At 39.4% G+C, this 20,988-nt stretch overlaps 1 protein-coding gene across 1 annotated transcript in view; it reads left to right on the forward strand.

Moving 5' to 3' along the window:
- The window catches only part of Pde11a (phosphodiesterase 11A), a 338,087-nt gene that overhangs the window by 202,897 nt on the left and 114,202 nt on the right, over positions 1–20,988 (forward strand). The window contains exon 10 of the mRNA XM_042688315.1: positions 12,876–12,926. Coding sequence (XP_042544249.1) covers positions 12,876–12,926 — 51 coding nt within the window. The remainder of the gene's footprint in view (positions 1–12,875; positions 12,927–20,988) is intronic.

Raw genomic sequence — 20,988 nt, forward strand, 5'->3', positions numbered from 1 at the left:
CTTGGCCTCTTTCTCCTTTCACTTGGTGTCTTACCCTTCAGGCTTCTCTATGTAGCTAGAGTTTCTTACAGAGTAAATGAACTTTATACACAGTGATTCATTGCTAGAGGAAAAAAAAAACGTTTCAAGAGCCAGAAAATAGAAGCTTCCGATCTCTTAAGTAATGGGCCCAGCACAACCAGCAAAGAAATACAAATTATGTTGTTTAGTGAAGTCTCCACAACCCACCCAGTGAAGAGGAACGGGCATGGATTATCCTCTTTATAAAACAAGTGTCCAAGAACATGTGGCCTTCTCTTTCTCTTCTTTTTCTTTTTTTAATTATAATTTTTTGTCTTTAAGTACAAAGCCGTTACAATTCAACATGGCAGTTTGAGTACAATGAATCTCGACCAATGTCCTCCCTTTTATCGCTTCTCCTCATCCCTCCCAACCATACCCAGCCCCTCAATTTCTCCTAGTTTCACTTTCACATATACATGTCGAATATTATGACTGCCTTCTCCCTTTCTCTCTTTGTTCTCCCTCTTCTTGAACCTCCCCTGTTCACACCTCAAGTATCAGCTTCCTGGTATTCATTTTGTTAGACTAAGTTAGTTCAAATGAGTTACACCATCTCCCATGAATAAATCATACTTTAGTTAGTACTTGTGTGTGTGTGCATATTACCTTGTATATATTTATATGTGGCCCTTTTAATTTGCTACCTAAAATAATTTGGATGAACTTGAGTTTTTAAGCCTCTGGCAGGTATACAGATGCTGATATTTAGCAACTTATGGGCCAAGGGTGAGGGAGAGTTTGGGTAGCTGCCAAATGAATGTCAGCATTGTCATTATGTACTAATAGCATTTATAATTATGTACTAGTAGTGTAATTATGAAGCTATTGTAGGGAATTTCTGTTCAAACTTAAATTGCCGTCGCTGATAGTAAAATTTTAACCTGTGTGACGGCACCAATGATTACGTTAAATACTTTGTGGTTCTAGAGATTTTAATTTAAGGACTTGTGCTTGCAGGGGTGGAACTGCATCCTCCACCTGCAGTCCTCTTGCTTTTAGTTTTGTGTTTCAGCTTTTGTCTGAGTTGGCTTCCAGGGTAGCTGGAGTTACATGTTAAAATTGCAGGCTTATTTTTTGGAGAGGGACCACTGTCTTTTGCCTGCGCTTCTCTTAAACCAATATCCTCCTACCTCTATCTCCCTAGTAGAACACTTAAGGTATGAGGCACCATACTTGGCTAAGTTAAATCTTTTATTTGAGTGAATAGGTGATGAATGTGCTTCTCATTCTATCAAATGACTGAAGAAACGTAAAAATAGCATGTTCGTTTTATGAAGAATACAACGAAGATTGGAAGATCTCAAATTGAAGCTCATGTAGGGGTATTGCTATGAAGACAGGTTTTGTCCAAAGCTCTTTTCAAAGTAATGTTTACTTATACCTTCCCAAGCACAATTTAAAAGATGATTTTTATTTCTCCCTGTTTCCATATAAACTGTGCCCGTTTTTTCAAAGCCAAAGCTGTTGAGATTATATCTACATCCTTTGTCATTTCAATCCAGGCATCTATGATTTTCTCAAAATGTAACTTTATAGCTTTCACCAGCAGAGTGCTGACCAGCAGTTCAATACTACAGGTCGTATCTTCTAGTCTTACATTCCAGTGACTGCAAATCCAGAGCACACATGTCTCCTTCCATCCCCATGGCTCATTATAATCATAACACATCTTACCTTTAAGATCTTACAATCAGGTTCAATAGAGTGCTTCTTACAACTACCTACTGGTAATTAAATAAAATTTAGTCCCAATGTACAATGTATTTGCCAGGAGGGTTTAAAAAATGCCCAAAGGGTCTATCGAAAGGCTGGTACCAGAACTCCTCTTTGGGGCCCCTCAACAAATGGAGCATCTCACTACAAGTCTTTCCTTTCACTTTCAAATAAACACCTTAAATACTTTCTTGCCTTTGAAAATAAATGAATGGGTAGGGTGCCGGTGGCTCCCATCTCTAATCTTAGCTTCTCAAGAGGCTGGAACCTGAGGATCCCTGTTCTAAGCCAGTCCAGGCAGGAAAGGTCAAGAGACTCTTACATCCAAGTAACCACCAAAAAAGCTGAAAGTGGAGCTGTGGCTCAAGTGGCAGAGCCACTAGCCTTGAGCAAAGAAACTCAGGGACAATGCCCAGGCCCTGAGTTCAGGCCCCAGGACTGGCACAATAAATAAATAAATAAATACAGCTTGTACATGATTGGTTACCCATGAACACATGTTGCTCTGAACTACAAGTGTGACCTACCTTTATTATGGGTAGTAGCTAAAAATTCAACAATTCTTAAATCACAATGGATTCAATATTTTATTTCTTACCCAAGAATCTGTAAGTATCCTGTGTTTTACTTTAGATTCAAGAAGTTTAAGTTCTTAGAGTTTTTTTTAAGCACATTTTATGGCACATACTCTGAATATGATAATAATAGATCACACGGCAAATCCAGTTAGCTGAGGTATTTCCTTGAACGCATACGTCATTCATTGGACAGCAGGCAGCGTCTTAAATAGTTGACAATTGAAACTGATGATTCCCTCAATCTGGACACATCTGTTCCGTCACCATGTGTTTGAATCCTGTCATCGGCTTGTTGAGAAATCCTGGAGTATGGCTCTTTGCACAGCTAGATGACACTTCTGTCAGGTCATTCCAAGTAATTTGGCTCTTCATCTCCTGGGGTCTGTCACCTTTCTTGACTAAAGGGCAACTCCTGATAGCAAAGCTTCATTATTTCTTTAGAGCTCATCAGTATAAATTGTTCAGGGTTTTAGTTCAAATCAGCTTAGTTTAAATTTGATGTCAGCTTAATTACCAAGTGCCACTTTGCCACCGGAACCATAAACATATCAGTAAATATTCATGTAATCCCTTTGTGTAGAGACAGCCACTGTGGGTGTTCAGTGGGGTTTTTGTTCTCTGGCTCTATTAAGTGGCTCTTTTTGTTCACATTTCTCTCATTCGGCTTCCCGCAATGGTCCATTTCTCATGTCACAGGCAAAGGCTGCCCAGATCTTTAACAAATTGGCATTCAAAACAACCAGGGTGAGAACTCTGTCCTCAGCTACTGTGAGGGCAGTTGCAGGAATTGCAAGACAAGCACTTTGGCTCAGGATGTGAACCAAATGTGGCAGAGGGCAAAGTGTGATACAGGGGTCCTATTTCATTGCTCTGAGCATTGCTTTTCTCTTGAAATACAGTTAATTGTCTTTTCCTGCTGTGCATACTTGACAAAACATGACTCTTTTCTTCTGTCCTTAATGGGTATAATAATTACTTTATCTCGCTTGTTTGGTTTGCTTGTTTTGCTAGGAGCAAGTCCAATCCAAAAGTTAACTCAAGTAGCAGGGTTTTGTAAATAGTGATTTATTTTTAAAACTATGAAGAATCCCTAGGTTAGAGATTACCAACAGAATTGAGTTGCTACATTTATCTTTAAAATATTTTCTAAAATTAACACCAACACAAAAGAGAAATCTATCTGGGATAGAAATTTTCTTGTGAGAGTTTAATGTTTATTCAAGTGTTCGATTATCAAGTGTTTACATATTTAATGTTTACCCAAGTGTTCTATTACTATTATGTTATATTACCATTATATGTAAACTTCATACAAATTTTTACTTATCTGTCAAAAAACTGAGTGTGTATGAGTTGGCTTAGTTTGAGTAATCTACCAACTTTTCTCATAAAGATAGTGTATTTACAATTATGTCTTGCAAATGACTCTTCAAAACAGCTATGATGCATTTAATTAAACTGCTTAGACTTAATCTACGAGATTATTGTTCAAAATGTATGGAACTCCTAGACCCTACTACAAAAGGTAAAGTTTGGAGAATTCAAATAGCCTACAACATAGTCTGAAATTGTGGAAGGAACTTTTTATTTACAAAACTTTTTAAACTAGCAGTTAGAAACATATGATTCTTACTTTGTTTTATTATTAACCATAAAAGGTTTATTTCAGTCATTACCAGTGACATATAATATTATTTCATAAATGAAAGAACAATGGCTTTCTTTTGAAGATTGGCTATAGTAAAAGTAATCAGAAATTATTTGTTATTTTCCTTCAATTTTGTCCCAGATTTTTCCTACATGGCTGTACTAGATTGTTAGGACTCCATAACATTTAACAAAATAGCACAAACTTAGTGGTTTAGACACTAGAAAATTGTTTTCTCATGGTTCTAGAAGCTAAGTGAAAGACCAAGGCATTTTCAGGTTTGGTTTCTTCTAAGGTTTCTTTCCTTGGCTTGCAGACAGCTAATTTTTGCTTTGTCCTTAAATGGTCACCTCTCAGTCCCTGTACTGTCTGTGTTCTAGTGTCCTCCTCTTATAACCACACACATAGTATTGCACTTGGACCCACCCATATGATCTCAGTTTACCTTAATTGCCACTTTAAAAAGTCTACCTCCAAATATAGTCACAGTCTAAGGGTTAGGAATTCAGCAAGTGAAATTGGCAGGTTGAGGGTCACAACTCAACTCACAACAATGGCAAAACATTACAGAAAGCATTTTATACTCCAGGCATTTAGTAATTCTGCCAGACCAAGCACTGTGAGGAAAAAGTCGGAGGAGATGTGAGTTGGAGCAAAGGGCGAACATGAGCATCATGGCATATGGCTTAGCATTCTCCAGATTTGCTTTCTCCCTTGTTAATTTGGGACCAGTAGACGTATGGTTGTCAGATAAAATACAAGAGGCCTACATAAAGTTGAATTTCAGATAAATGACAAATCATTTTAGTATAAGTATGTCATGAATAGTGTATGCAATATTTTGCTGTTGAGAAATTCGGGTCCAGTGGAGTGTCCTGTATTTTTACCAGTCGGGAATTCCTTCCTGTACTGCTCAGTATATATTCATATGGAATGTGTATAATGGTTTCATTAATTTAAAAAAAACACCAACTAAACCTACTAATAAAGAGGAATGTGGGAAATCAAGCTTATTTTCTTTTAAGTTGATAATTTTATTCTTGAACTCATTAAATACATTGAGTACCAATTAAGTATCAGGCCACTTTTAAGGACAGGATACAGTATGCTCTGGAGGTTAAGTGTGGGTTTGTTTCAGTCAACATTTCATCAACAGAAACAGAAGGAAGGTTTATTTTGCCTCATGGTTATAACCCATAGTCATTTGACTCCACAGCTTTGGGCCAGAGAGGAGGCCAAACATTATGGCATAAAATGCATGGTAGAACAAATTTACTCACTTTAGGGCACCTGGAAAGCACAAACAGAGATAAGAGCCTGGGGTAAAACAGCCCCCTTCAAAGGCACGCTCTTGCCCTTAGTAACTTACAAGCCTCTGTTTCCAGCATTTCCCAGTGGTACCATCAACTGAGACCTCAGTCTGAAATACATGAGCTTTGGGAGACATTTCAGATCCAAACCATGACAGTGGTGTTCATAGTCTAGCGGACAAGGCAGGTCAGGATCAAACAGATAAACATCTCCAGTTGTGATAAGTGAAGTGAAGGAAAGAGTCTGTCAACTCAACAGAAAATGGCAGGGAAAAGAGTTTCTCAAAACAGCTGGATAAGGAAGTGGCACTGTGGCTCAAGTGGTAGGGAGCTCGCCTTGAGCTGAAGAGCACAGGGACAGCTTCCAAGTCCAGAGTTAAAGCCCCACCAAAAAAAAAAAAAATCTAACGGGCTGGGAAGGTGGCTCAGTGGTAGAGCGCTTGCCTTGCATGCCTGAGGCCCTGGGTTCGATTCCTCAGCACCACATAAGCAGAAAAAAAAAGCCTGAAGTGGTGCTGTGGCTCAAGTGGTAGAGCACTAGCCTTGAGCTGAAGAGCTGAGGGACAGCGCCCAGGCCCAGAGTTCAGGCCCCACAACCGGACCCCCCCCAAAAATAAATAAATAAATAAATAAAAACAGCTGGATAAGACCTCACTGAAGCTGTGTAACATTCATCCTCATTTCAGAAGGGGTGCCAACCAGGTAATGATGTCAGAAGAAGCTCTGAGATAGCAAAGCACTTAGTGTATAGTAAGATCCAAAAAGAAGCGAGTGGGACTGCGATAGGGAGAAGAGAGCATGGGCAACGTTCAATGGACTTTGGGAAGATGCCAACAGGCAGATCCTGTCTGGGATTCAAATTAAGCCCTGTAACTAAGCTGCAGTTACCATTGAAAGGAATGCAACAACATGCAGTGGAGATCCAATGAAGGCAGGGGAGTTACAAAGTTAGCTGAGAACATACTGCTATATCAGAAAAATAAAACATGAGCTGGGAGCCAGTGGCTCATGCCTGTAATCCTAACTATTCAGGAGGCTGAGATCTAAGGATCTCGTTTTGAGGCCAATCCAGACAGGTCCAATCAGACCCTTATCTCCAATGAAGCAGCAAGAATCCAGAAGTGGAGAGGTGGCTCAAGTGATAAGAGTACTAGCCTTCAGTGAAAAAGCTAAGGGACAGTGCCTAGACCCTGAGTTCAAGCCCCATGACAGACAAAAAAAAAAGTTTTCAGCTGGAGGGCAGCGTTTGATAACTTCAGATTTTGGCTTTTGAAAGATAACTGTGGCTCTTATAGTCTCAAAGATTTGAGATATCCTGGGAAGAAATTGGAGGGATTACTACAGGAGCCCAGGTGAGAAAATGACAGTGGATAGAGCCAATGTAGTGTCAATGAAGAGGAAAGAGTCAAAATATGGGAGTTGAACATACGTTTTCTGATGGACTTTGGGGTGCTAAAAAGAAGAATAGAGAAAAATCTGATTTCTTCTTTAAACAATGGATTAAAGTGTCATGTATGTAACTGATGAAGGCCAAGGGAGATAATGTATGTATGTTAGTTTGCCTTCCTGTTGCTGCCTTAACAGTAATCACAACCTTTGTAGATTAAAACAGCCTGTATTTATCTTACATTTCTGCAGATCAGAAGTCTAAAAGGGTCTTCTATGATAATAATCACAGTGGGGGGCATGTTTACATTTTTTAAAGAGACGCTAATGGGATAATAATCCACATCCTTTCCTTTTCTGGCTTCTAGAGCCTACTTTAACCTCATCATTTGGCTCATGGTTCTCTTCCATCTTTGCAGATGGCACTGGCTAGCCTCACATTTCATCACTCCAACTCTACCTCTTCTGGCCTCTTTCTTACACTCACTAGGTCCCCTGAAATTACATGAAACTCACTCCAACAATCTAGAATACTATTCTTGCCATACTACAATGTGTTCATGAGCAAAGTTAATTCCATCTACAGCTTTCATTTGTCTCATTATCTAACATCACATATATGCAGATTTGGGGATGAAACATCTTCAGCATGAAGATCTTGTGGGGTGGGCTGGGAGAGTATTATTCTGCCCATCACACGTGGGAAAATCAACAGGTATGCCCACAGGTGATAAATCTGAGCTGTCAAGGTGTTCACTGGGTAGGAATTCATGATGTTGGCCATTATATCTGCGAGTCTGCAGTTCAAGAAGAGGTTAGAGGGCTGGGAAGGTGGCTCAGGGGTAGAGCGCTTGTCTTGCATGCATAAGGCCCTGGGTTCGATTCCTCAGCACCACATAAGCAAAAAGAAAAAAGCTGGAAGTGGCGCTGTGGCTCAAGTGGTAGAGCACTAGCCTTGAGCTGAAGAGCTGAGGGACAACGCCCAGGCCCAGAGTTCAAGCCCCACAACCGGACCCCCCCCCCCCCCGCCCGACACACACAAAAAAAGAGGTTAGAACTAAATTTGAAAGCTGTCAACACAGTAAGGGTATAGAAAGCTACGACAGGACATGATATCCTTGGACAAAAGACCAAGCCAAAATGGAGCATGGAGTGGTTCACATCTGGAGTGAAGGCAGAACTAGCAAAGAAAGCAGAGGAGGGTGAGAGGAAGGAGAGATAGGTTGAAAACCAAAATAGTACACTGTCATGAAGGCTCAGAGAAGAGATTGTTCAAGTAGGAAAAAAATAAAGAAGGAATAATATTCCAGCTTCAAAACTCCTGCAGAAGGACCTGGGGATGTGTCAGTGCCTGGCAGCAAAAAGCTTCTACTTTGATTCAAGCTATCTCAGGGGAATGGTAATGGCAGAATCAAAACTGAGGGAGAAGAAGGTGAATCAGATGCAGTCTGTGACCTTTGTGGACCTTGGCAGTATCTCGCAGATGCTTGTTAAAAATAGTAAGCTAATCACATTTGATCACAGTCTTTTCAACACGAAGCTGAACTAAGCGTGATCACTGTTATACCTTTACATGTAAGTGGAGCTGTGTGAGGCTATGTAGTATGGGCCAGGGGTACAGATGCAGCGAGTTTCTCATTGCTGCACCCTGTGCAAAGCAAACACAAAAGGTCAACTGGAGCAATGGAGTCCCCCGACCTTCCTGAATGAAGCCCAAGGAATCCTTTAGAACAAAACTGTAAGAACTGGTTGGGAAGGAAAAATTGGAAAGTTCCTTAGCAAGATTCAAAGCTGATTTGTCTTAAAGAATCTGCTTCTTCAGGCTCCTGGTTTTTCTAAGGAGTCTTAATGGCAGTGATGCTACCATCCCTTCAGACCGGTTTACTGGCAGGCTCTTTGGTGCCCAGCAGCATATTCTTCTCTATTAGCATTTTCTTCTCCCTGGTCACTCACATGGGACTACATGCTTTTAGGAGAAGATGGCTGAACGATTTTTTTTTTAGCCAAACCCTTCTTCCACTTCCTTACTGGCTTTGCGTCATATAAAAGGACACAGGAACTCTCCTAACAAAAATGTTCGAACGCAAAAGCGTCCTTTTATTTTTTTTCACATGTGATGGAGTTGTAGTTATATTGCAATCTTTCCAACTTTCAGAAGGGAATGGTTTACAGATGTATACTCTCCACAGACATTTACACCTCTATTGTTTTCTTAACCTCCTTCCCCATCCTATTACAGGATTTTTTTCATGAAAAAGATTACAACCTGCCCATGAAAAGTTTCCTTTTTTTAACTTTGTCAAATTAGATAGAGTAAATACAGAAGATTTAAGAAAAGGGAAATTAACGGGAATTTTCTTATCAATCTAATCTTATACTATGCATAAATTTCATTTCATATGTATTATAGAAGTAATTATAAAAGACAAGCTAAGGTATGTATCTCAAAATATATACTATAAGAAATGTAGGTGAATTGGTAGTAGGCAAAATGTTCTTAATAGTGACACATAAAACAACAACCATGAAAAAAATCAACATACACACAAAATTAAAATTAAAAACTTGGGCTGGGAAGGTGGCTCAGTGGTAGAGTGCTTGCCTTGCATGCCTGAGGCCCTGGGTTCAATTCCTCAGCACCACATAAGCAAAAAAAAGAAAAAAGCCGGAAGTGGCGCTGTGGCTCAAGTGGTAGTGCACTGGCCTTGAGCTGAAGAGCTGAGGGAGAGCGCCCAGGCCCAGAGTTCAGGCCCCACGACCGGACCCTAAATAAATAAATAAAATTAAAAACTTTTGTTCATTAAAAGGCACAGTGATGCGTAAATGTAATCCCAGCTACTCACAGGACAGATTATTTGAGTATAAGAGTTTGAGAACAGATTGGGAAACATAGTTACTTCCTCTCAAAAACAAAATCAAAAAAAGAAGAAAAATCTTGGGAATTAATGATTACAGATATATATTTAATAGAGGATTTAAATCCAAAAAAATACAGAGAACACCTATACTTCAATAACAAGAGAACCAAAATGAACTAATCTTAAATAAGTATGGACTTAATTTGTAATAATTGTTTGCTTTAATGACTCAAATAGTTTCAATTTAGTGAAGTTAATAACTTTTTTTCATAATAAAAAAGTAGGACAAGTTGATTTAAACAAACGGAGAGTACCAAGCTTTGTACACTTTTTGGTGTAGCCTAGATAGGCACCATCTGGTGGCAGGATTTTGAACTGCATCTTGAATTTGGACTTTTTGCAATTTTTAGGGAAAATAAATGTTTTGAATATGGAATCTGCAACATTTCTTATTTGTGAACAGTAAGAGACTCTAAAATGATAGTTTAATCATAACAAAATTTAATTAAAGGAAAATCTATTGTTACTTTTGTATTTAAAATACTTAGTAAAAATTACAATCAATGAAGATATGATGATACAAATATATATAAGGTAGAATTTTAAATAAAAGTAATATAATAAATGTCATTTGATAGTTTTATATTGATTTGGCATGTGTTATTGCATTTAATCTTCTTTAAGAACTCTGAAGTACTGGCTGGGAAGGTGGCTCAGTGGTAGAGCGCTTGCCTTGCATGCCTGAGGCCCTGGGTTCCATTCCTCAGCACCACATAAGCAAAAAGAAAAAAGCCGGAAGTGGCGCTGTGGCTCAAGTGGTAGAGTGCTAGCCTTGAGCTGAAGAGCTGAGGGACAGCACCCAGGCCCAGAGTTCAGGCCCACGACGGGACTCAAAAAAAAAAAAAAAAAGAACTCTGAAGTACAAACCCATCCTCACAGACTTTTGCTGTGCTTAACATTTTCCTAGCAGAAAATTGCTTTGTGGTGTGTGTTGGTTCTTGGTTTTTTTCCATCATGGGGCCTGAACACTGTCGCTCAGCTCTTCAGCTCAAGGCTAGCACTCTAACATTTGAGCTACAGCACCACTTCCGGATTTTTTTTTCTGTTTATGTGGTACTGAGGAATCGAACCCAGGGCCTCATGCATGCAAGACAACAAGCACTCTACTACTGAGCCACCTTCCCAGCCCTGCTTTGTTGTTAATAAGTAGACCTCATAGAATGTATTGATCTCTAATAAATACACTTCTGTGAGTTTCTTACAAAGCCGGAAGGGAATTGAAGAAAACATAAAAAAAGTAGTGAGTGAGAAAACAGTTTACAATGAGAAATAAAATATTCAATTCAAGGAGACCTTAAAAAGTGGTATTTAGAACAACTTAAAACCTAGCATAATTCTTTGGTTTTTATATACACATGTAAATGTTACTCAAAAAGTTACCTAAAAAAGGGCTGTTAATATGTCTTAGTGGTAAAGTGCTTGCCTAGCATGCATGAAGCCCTGGGTTTGATTCCTCAGTACCACTACAGAGAAAAGCCAGAAGTGGTGCTGTGGCTCAAGTGGTAGAGTGCTAGCCTTGAGCAAAAAGAAGCTCAAGGACAGTGCCCAGGCCCTGATTTCAAGCCCAAGACTGGCAAAATAATAATAATAATAAATGCTACTTTTTAAAAAAAGTTGTTACATACTTTACCATGCATTATAGTACTTCCAACTAAAAGCAAAGGAAAATAACTCTCATGAATATTTTCAGGTGGAACCTCGAATCTTGAAGTATAGATTGCTGATATTTCTGTAATCCCAGCACTTGAGAGGCTGAGACAGAAGATCACAAGTTTGAGGCCTACTTAGACTATGTAATAAAACTCTGTCTCAAAAAAACCAAACCCAAACAACCCAGATTAATGATTTAAGAAGAGAATGATTCTGTAGTAGCACTATTATGCCATTTTCAAGATACTCAAAGAGATTGCCTTACCTCACAATGCTGGGAATTAGATGCACCCCAGAAGTGCTGCTGAGGAGGCTGGGTTCTAACCCCCATAGACACTGCCTCCACTGCTGCCCATTGCTGAGTGTGCCCATCCACACATGGCGTGTGCACCAAAGTTCTTGGCTCATAGGTTACTAGGTTATCATGTTACTACATTTCTTTATCACTTAATGAAATCTCACTGGGTGCTGATGATTCACAGCTGTAATCCTACCTACTGAAGAGGCTGAGATCTGTGGATCAGTTTGAAGTCAGTCTGGGCAAGAAAGTCTATGAGATTCTTCAATTAACTACCAAAAAGTCATCAATGGAACTATGGTTCAAGTAGTAGAGCACTAGCCTTGAGGGTAAAAGCTCAAGGATAGCACCCAGGTCCTGAGTTTGGGTCCCAGGATACACATACACACACACACAAAATGGAGTCCTATGGCTAAGTGAGAAATGCTGAGTTACTTTCAGAACCAAATGAGTCCTCTAAACTTGGTAGAAACAGAAAGATTTAACATTTCTCAAACTTATTTATAATTCATATAGATTAAGAGTGTATTTAAAACATACAACCTAGAAAACACAGCCATTATATATATTATGTACATAATATGTATACTATACATGACTGTCTTATAACATACCAATACTGGAATAAGCATGTGGTTGTTTATTTGTTCCATTAAAAAAAGAAGAAACAGCCCTGGACAGAGCAGCCTAGACCCAATCTGGAGTGTGTGTGTGTGTGTGTGTGTGTGTGTGTGTGTGTGTGTGTGTGTGTGTGTGTGTGTGTGTGTGTGTGTGTGTGTGGCTTGAACTCAGGGCCTGGACACTGTCACTGGGTTTTTTCATTCAAGGTGCGCTACCACTTGAGCCAGCTCCAATTTTACCAGCCTCCTTTCTGTTTCCTTTCTTGTTCAGCTATCTTTAAGAAGCTGACATTTGACACTTGTGTTTACTCAGAAATAACAGATTTTAAAGATGGAATAAAGGGAAGAAGGAAAAAGCAAATGAATGCTTCTACTAATATTTCATTGAGCAGAGCAGCAGCAGCTGATCACCCCAATCTCATGGAGCCTGTGAATGGACCTCCTTTTAGGCCTCTGTATCTGAATTATATATGATAAGGCAATTTCCAGCTCACATGACATGGTGACAGGCTCACCTGCTTTTGATCTTTGTCACAGATGATTCATGAAAATCTTTTGTCATACATTCAAATCTACTGTTATATCGAAACCATCTCATGAAAAAGTTTTTTTTTTAATCCAAGAGAATTTCAGAAAATGCTGTCCTGTTTTTCATTATTGAAGTTCTTTTTTTGTTTTCTTTCTGAATTAGGTGCTATCGTACCATGCCACATGTTCAAAAGCAGAAGTTGACAAGTTCAAGGTAAGGAAAGAAATGGTGGCACTACTGATTTATAAAATTTAACTTCATCTGTGGTCCCAATCCTGTCATTTGTCTCTATAGAACTAGTCCTGCTGCAGGGATTAAGGGAACAGAGCTGGGCAGAGTATATCTGGATATTTGCATTTTAGAGAGGAAAGAGTGACTCAACATATAATTTAGTAGTTCATTCATAATTTTTTAAATTATCCTGAATCTCTTCCTATTTGTTATATAAGCATAAAAATCTTTGTTTTTGTAGTTACTGGGGTTTGAACTCAAGTCCTACCATTTGAGCCATACTTCTAGCCCTAGGACCTCTGATTTTGATGTGGTTTTACTATTAACTTTCTGTTCACTTAAAATCTTAATGTGTTACTATCTTCTTTATGTATAAAAGTGTGTGAAGAAATTGAGATAATATATTTACTACATGCTTACTGCTTACTGTGTGCCAAGCGTAGTGCAGTGCTGTACCTGAATTCATTCATTTAATCCTCATAACCCTGTGAAGTGCTATACACATTATTTTGCAGGTGAGTAAACTGAGGCATGGAATGCTGAATATCTAGGCCAAGGTCAAATGACCATAGTGGATACCACAATCTAGCTCCAGAACTGGAATACTTAACCATCATGCTCGACTACTGCTCAGGATGACCCTCCAATATCTGATAGTCTGTGAATGAGTCTTGGATATTCCTTTGTATCTTAGTCACCATTCTTCCCTTCAACACAGTAGAATTTCAATTCTCTCCCTACAGTCCTACCAGGCAGTTTTATGTATTTATTTTTAATATTTTTTTATTGTAAAGATACTGTACAGAGGGGTTACAATTACATGAGCAAGGTAATGAGTCCACTTCCTACGGAGCATTGTTACAGCTTCCTTTATATTTCCCCTACCATCCCTTTCCTCCCCACTTCCCCAACTTCTCCCTCCCCTCTCTCACTACCCCTCCCCCCGCAAAGTTGTAAAGTTCATATTCAACATACTGTCTTGTACATCTCATTGTTACAATGTGTCATCCTGTATCCTTGTTTCAGCATTTTGTTATTTCACTTCCCCAAATTAGAAAAATGTATATACCAGATGCAGGGCACTGGATCAAACACAGTGACCACAGGGATTGTACCATGGGGGAAGAACATACAAAAGAAACAAAAAAATTACATAGTACATTATAAGTACATTAAGAAGAACAGCAACAAAGATAAAACCTCTGTGTCCCTATCTTGGGGCTCACTTAGCATCAGGCTATATGGTCATATGTACATAGCTTTTGATCTCTTCTGCTTGTCCTAGATATATGCTAGTTATTGCAAATAGGGGAAACCATGGGACCTATGTTTCTTTGAATTTTCCAGTTTTAGAAGTGGTTGATACATAAGGAAGTAAGAAAACATTTTCCTTCCTTTAAAAAGGTTTAGTGGGCCTGGTTCTTTTGGTTCACACCTGTTTTCCTAGCTACTCAGGAAGCTGAGGTCTAAAGAATCACAGTTCGAGTCCAGACAAGGCAGTAAAGCTGATGAGATTCCATCTCTAATCAACAACCATAAAGCTAGATTTTATGCTTGTTATTTGCATTTAGATGTATTCATTCTCTGAGGAAAAAATATGTCACAGAGACTTTTGAGCCTAGTAATAGAACCAGATTATTAGAACTGAGTCACATAAACAATATAATGGAACAAAGACCTCAAACATTGCAAGTAGGAATAGAAAAAATGAGTGTGTAAGTGACAGGAAGCATGCTATGAGCTACTTGGTCCCTATCCAGAAATGTGGTTTATCATTAGGCAAACACTTAGGAAAGAGACCAACAATGACACCTCAGATCAAAAGGAGAAATGGAACCAGGCAGAGAAAATAACTGACATCTAAGAAGGAAGACAAAGCAATCAAAATGTACAAGACGTTATGTTGAAAAACGAACTTTACAACTTTGGCAGTGGGGGGTGGGGAAGATGGGAGGACAGGGATGGTAACGGGAAACAAAGGAGCAGGCAACAATGCTTGATAAGAAATGTACTCATTACCTTGCTCATGTAATTGTAACCCCTCTGTACGATATTTTCACAATAAAAAAACTTATTAATAAAAAAAACAGCAGCCAGGCCCATGTATGTAATGCCCAACACCCTGTATATTATCTTGTTCTCTTACTGGAACAAAGTACACAAGCCTAAGTAAGTTATAAGGAGTTCAGCATTGTTTGGCTTATGGTTCTAGAAGTTGAGAAATCCAAGAACACACTATTGGCATCTTCAGCACATACTGACTGGAAGATGATCTCCCTTAGAACAGGGCTTTCTATACTTTACTCACTGCTCTATTTCTACTGCCTTTTAAGTTTCTTGGAACATAGTAACAATCAATACTAGCTAAATAGATGAATGAGTAGATGAATGGTTCCATAAATTCAAAGAACATCAGTATTCTAGAACTCAAACCAATTATTCATTAAAAGACTGTTAAAATCATGGTAATATATATAACTATCATATGCCTTATAAAAACTTCAGTATATTTAATACAGCAAAAATGTTTAATGTGTGTGGATGCACATGCGTGTGTACGCGCACACATGCATCCTAGGGCTTGAACGCAGGCACTGTTCTTGATCTTTTTTGCTCAAGGCTAGTGCTCTAACACTTGAGTCACAGCTCTACTTCTGGAATTTGGGGTGGTGAATTGGAGATAAAAGTCTCATGGACTTTCCTGCCTGGACTAGCTTTGAACCACGATCCTCAGATTTCAGTTTCCTGAGTAGCTAGGATTACAGTCATGAGCCACTCCTGCCTAGCTAGGTTTTTGCTTTAGCTAATAAAGTTTAATAGACATGAACCATAAATTATCACATGGTATTGCCATCAATACAGGTAATTATTGTCTTTAATGTATCAGCTTACAAATAATGTTTAAAATAAAAGAAAAATATCAGAAAGGTTTAGTTACCTAAAAATCTTATTTATGGAAATATCGAATTCCTGACTAAATGTCCTAATTTCTGATTAAATTTTCTATTATTATATTTTTATTATATTTATTATCATTGCTAAAAGAGGAGCCTGATGGACAGGAAGAAACATAGAAAAGCTCACAGTGAACAAATGACTGAAAGAGCTAATTACGGGACCTTTCCTGAGCAATAGCAAACTAAAATCCATAGCTGTCCACTTTCTGAAGGTTATTGACCTACATTTAGACTTAATTCTTCGCTTCGGAAAAACCCATTGTCTAGACTTTGCCATACTTTTCTATTGTTAGCTCACAAACATGCTGGAAATATGAAGTATTTAAATTTGAGAACATAGGGTTATTTCATCTTAAAATTATCAAGATTATTAACTTAACTGATTTACTCTAGATTTTCTCAAAAGATATTAGCTAATATCTCATTACAAAGTAATTGAAATATAGTTGATAATTTTAACCAAATGGCTTTTTTTCTTGATATATAAATAAAACGTTATCGTAATTGGTAGCTGGTGTCTATTGTAACAGCAGCAATAACATTAAAATGTAGTGGGCTTAAAATAATCCTGCATATTGAGAGCGCAAAAGTATTTCTAGAAATTCCAGGCTGGAAGATAACACAATGACACTTTTCTAACACTGTATGTAGCTAGCTGAATCTCAGGAAGGCAAGGCTTTGCTTTGGCCAATATTGAAAGACAAGCCATGTTTATATTTGAATATACTTTAACCTTTGTTTCTTGTGATGCCTTTTAAAATAGGGATAGCTGAAAAAGGAAAAAGGGGTAGTTATTTGAAATCCAGAGTCAGAGTTACCGATGAGATTTCATGCGTTAAGGGACAGTTAATGGTTGTACTCCTCTGGGACCAGTACAGTATTTGGGAAGAAAGGATTTCAACATCTGGTGCTAAAAGAGATATGGATGTCAAAAACACCCAAACATATGACAAACCTCAGCAGAAGCCCCAGCTGCACCAAACCTGGGGTGCAGAAGTATCTGAGAGCTCAGTGAGATGTGGTTATTATTCACATAAGAAACTGAGATCCCTCTGAGTCAATAACTCTTCCCTGGCTGGAAGCATGACTCGGGGTAGAGTGCATTCCTGGCAAATGCAAAGCCCTGAGTTCAAACCTCAGTAAAAGAGGGGGGGAGGGGAAGAGAGAAAGAATTCTTTCCTAATTAAAGTGAAAATCCCATAAACCTCGCTATTTAGATGACTCCAAGTCCAGCATAAACTGTATCTGTCCCTTATCTCAGCTGTCTATGGATTCATGCTCTTAGCTAGAACATGAGTGATCAAAAAAGACTTAATAGTGGTTCAAGCACATTACACACATGCCCCCTCACCATAACTCACCCCTAGACTAACAGCAGCACAGACCAGAAGGCGGTACCTCAGTGGCAGGAACATCACTAGCAACCAGAGTGAGGGCCCCTTCCATCCAGTATGATCAGCAGAGAATGAGAGGATCGGTGCAGGTTGAATGGTCACGTTGTAAGGACAGATAAGGTAGACACTGAACCCTCCAAGAAAGAAGGAAAAATGGAGATCCTATAATATCAGAGATTTTGATATGTATCACTAATTGCTCTTAATTTCCTTTAACTTGTACTCCTAGATGGTGTGGCTAAAGGAAGGCTTTTTATAAGGTATATTGTATATAAGCTGTAGTAAATCTCAACTACTTATACTGAGAAGTTGATGCCACCTTACCCTTCTTTATATCTGGTCTTCTTTTCACTCACTTCTTCATTTCCTGGGATTTCGTTCTCTGTTCTAAGATGACAGGGTACAGTTGTTCTCTCTTTGCTTTAAGTAACTTTAGTTCTTCCATTGGCAAAAAAAACCACTGAGGGATATTTAGTAGTGGATAGATGCCATGTGATTTGAGTTGAAAACATTGCTACAAGTATTCCAAGACTTTCCAGCTACAGTTCTGATTTGTCAAAACCTGGGCTTATTTTTCCTTATTCTGATGTGTCATTTATGCCTCAGGAAATAGTCACAAAGATCATAGCACTTTCTGGAACTAGTGAATTAACCATCTTTAAAAGTCTGATTCAATTTATACTGTTAATAAATTATCTTTTATGGGTTGATTGCCTTATGCATCTAATGAGGAAACCAGGATACACAAAATGGTTTGTATACTCATTAAGATTTATTGGTCTTTCATGAACTTGAAATAAGAAAGTTGTATATAGAAAATTTGTGTAGATTTTAGTTGCCTGTTTATATCTATTCAGCTCTGTGCTAACCGGATTAATGTACAAAGACCATATTGACAATTAGATCTCTTTGAAGATGGTGGTTTTAAAGGCTTTTAATAACCTGGAGATGCCAGCTGGGATAACATAAGAAAATGAGTTTAGTACACCAATTATATGCTCCTGTGATTTTATGTACTTGCCTTGGTTTCCAGTGCTATGGACAGACCAAATGGTTATCCCTATATACTGCCAATTTACCAATTAAAACCAACTGGTAGATGTCCTCATGTTATATTGCCAATTCAATCACCCCTTCTTCCAATTCAGAACTACATGGGTTACAGCTGCAATCAGAGAGACTCATTTACGTCACTGTAACGGCCACAGTAATTAAAAGGTAGTAACTCAAGTTGGCTGTTTGCATTTGGATTCCCTTGTACATATTTCAAGTTTTCCATGCTAATGCCTCAGCCCACAGATTAATATCCTGGTAAAGTAAATAAAATAAAGTACCAAGAATAGAAGAGCCCTGTGCTACAATAAGAATGGCCAAAACAGGATGATATGGCCTCCTCTGCAGACTAAACCATGGATGTGATTTTTCAAGGCTGTTTTCTCATATTTGAGAAGCACTTTGGTTCAAGAAATAGTCATATGAAGAAAAAAGCTTTAGGTTTCAGCATGGCTGATACTGGTGTGTCAATGGCTTGCGTCTGTCATGTGTCCTCACACGATCCTCGGGGAGCAGGCAGGACTGACGGCTATCCCATGCACCAGGCTAGCCCCGTTTGGGGAGGGATGCCTTTTAGTAAGTGAGTGTCTTGTCCCTATTTGGCATAGAGGCACCACACACAGTAACCACTGCCCACTTCCATGACTACCATTTCCTAAATGTGGAAAAGCCCTGCCCTGCAGTACCCATTTATGAAGAATACATTCTGCAGAGAACCAGTCACATGACGACCTCCACCCAGCACAAGGTGACAGCAGGAATTAAGAGGAGTGGCCCCCCTGGAAGGTTGCCCATGATAGAGACAGGATAGCTCATGTTCTACCACCTCATGGGGGTAGAAGCAACTCTACATCCTCTCCCTCCAAACAGCTGCTGCTTCAGAGCCTCCTCCACAGCCTGGGATATGCCAACACTTCAGTTCCAGAAAGGACCCCAAAGTGTGGCTTGTTTCTCTGGTTACTTCTTAGTTCTCTCTCTCTCAGAAATGCTGCTTTTAGGAATTTCATCACAGCTTCCCAGTGCACTTCAATGATTTCAACGGGGTTTAAATGAGAACACCACAGCTATGTGCATGCAATTTAGCTCACCTTACAGCTGACCTATTCTGACTCCTCCTTCATCCTGGTATCTCTAATTTAGGGGGTTGGTTTGACTTTAAATGGTGTTCACGTTGAGCTTGATGACTACATTTTGGGTATTTTTTGCTTTTGTTTTGTTTTCTCCATCAGGTAGAGTTATTGAACTTCCAGAGGGAAACTGACTGTGGAGGGGGCAGCCACCTCAGTACAGAGCCTTTAAAGGGCATCTTCTGCTCCCACGCCAGTAGCCAGCACTGCTCAGGCCCTGTCCATAAATATGTGGAGTGCCTTGTACTAAAGCACTCAGTGCTCTTTATGAGTTGTGTCTTAATCAAATGCCACATCAGAAAAAGAATGGTGGTACTTTGTCACTCCTGAGTACCGAAATTGCTGGGGAGGGAGTGGTTTGTGGGGACCAGGTCTGTAAGGCCAGCTTGGCCTTCCCTCCTGCTGAGCTCTGCTCGCTGTGGATTGAGGACTCTTCAAGGACCTGCCTGACCCAAATACATCCTGTGATGACCCTGAGCTCACCTCAGATCAACTTATACAGCCACTATTTGTCACTTCTTTCCCTTTGAAAACAAAGCAGGCACAATGTCTCCAGAAGGCCACTGGGAACTTGGAAGAAGAATGGAGTCCTAAGGCTTTCTCACACCTTCTCCTAGCCCCTGATTAACAGAGCTGAGTTCACTGCACTCCTTTTAGGTCAGACTTAGAGGCCCAGGCAGTCAGGACCCAAGGCAGTAAAATAAAGGCAATTCATTTTGGTTGCCAGTTGTGGTAGGTCTGGTGGTGATCCTGTAGAGGGGAGCCCACTAAGAGCCCTGACCTCTGACCTGTGAAGGGAACTAGAGTGGCCAAAGGCATCAAAACATTCCAGAACCCAAGATCGAAACTGTATCACTACCTTCTTCCTGGTTTCCCTTTATTTCAAGCCTTGTGCAAGGATAGATGTGGAGCCAGCAAATGACTGAGCTCATTCCAGGAACAGCTTAGCAGTCACCATGGCTGATTTCCCCTCACTGATCATTCAGCATCCACAGAACCCTCCTCCCCCAAATTCGCCCTGAACCCTGCTGCCAGATGAACAGTCCACTTCTGGTGCCAGGTGCTGCTCACAAAGCTTAGCATCCTCTATGAGTTTCTTGATTGTGTCCATTTCAATCCTCTTATTTGACATTAAAACTACTCTAAACTCTAGTTCACTTTTCCAAGCTGTTTGCTACGTGGTCACTTACCAATGTCCTTCATTGGTAGTATTAAATGTTTCCCACTCCAGTTCTTTCTTATATTTGCCTCCGTGCCCCAGTTCCCATTTCTGAACATTTAAGGGCCTAACAATCCATTGGATTCACCTTAATATTCCTCTCTCCCTGGAGCTTTTCTAGCTTTCCTTCAGGCAAAATGACCTTACTTGGCCTCCCTTTTCCTCATACTTACTGCTTCCTACCTTGCAGTACAAACCTGCACTGCCTCTGTCTAACCAAATGGTTATACTAGGAGCATTTTTTAAGAGAGAATTCTTGGCTTCTTCATTTTTAGAACACTTATATCACCTCCA

The sequence above is a fragment of the Dipodomys spectabilis genome, unplaced genomic scaffold, assembly GCF_019054845.1.
Source record: "Dipodomys spectabilis isolate Male_0828 unplaced genomic scaffold, ASM1905484v1 ptg000115l, whole genome shotgun sequence".
NCBI lineage: Eukaryota > Metazoa > Chordata > Mammalia > Rodentia > Heteromyidae > Dipodomys > Dipodomys spectabilis.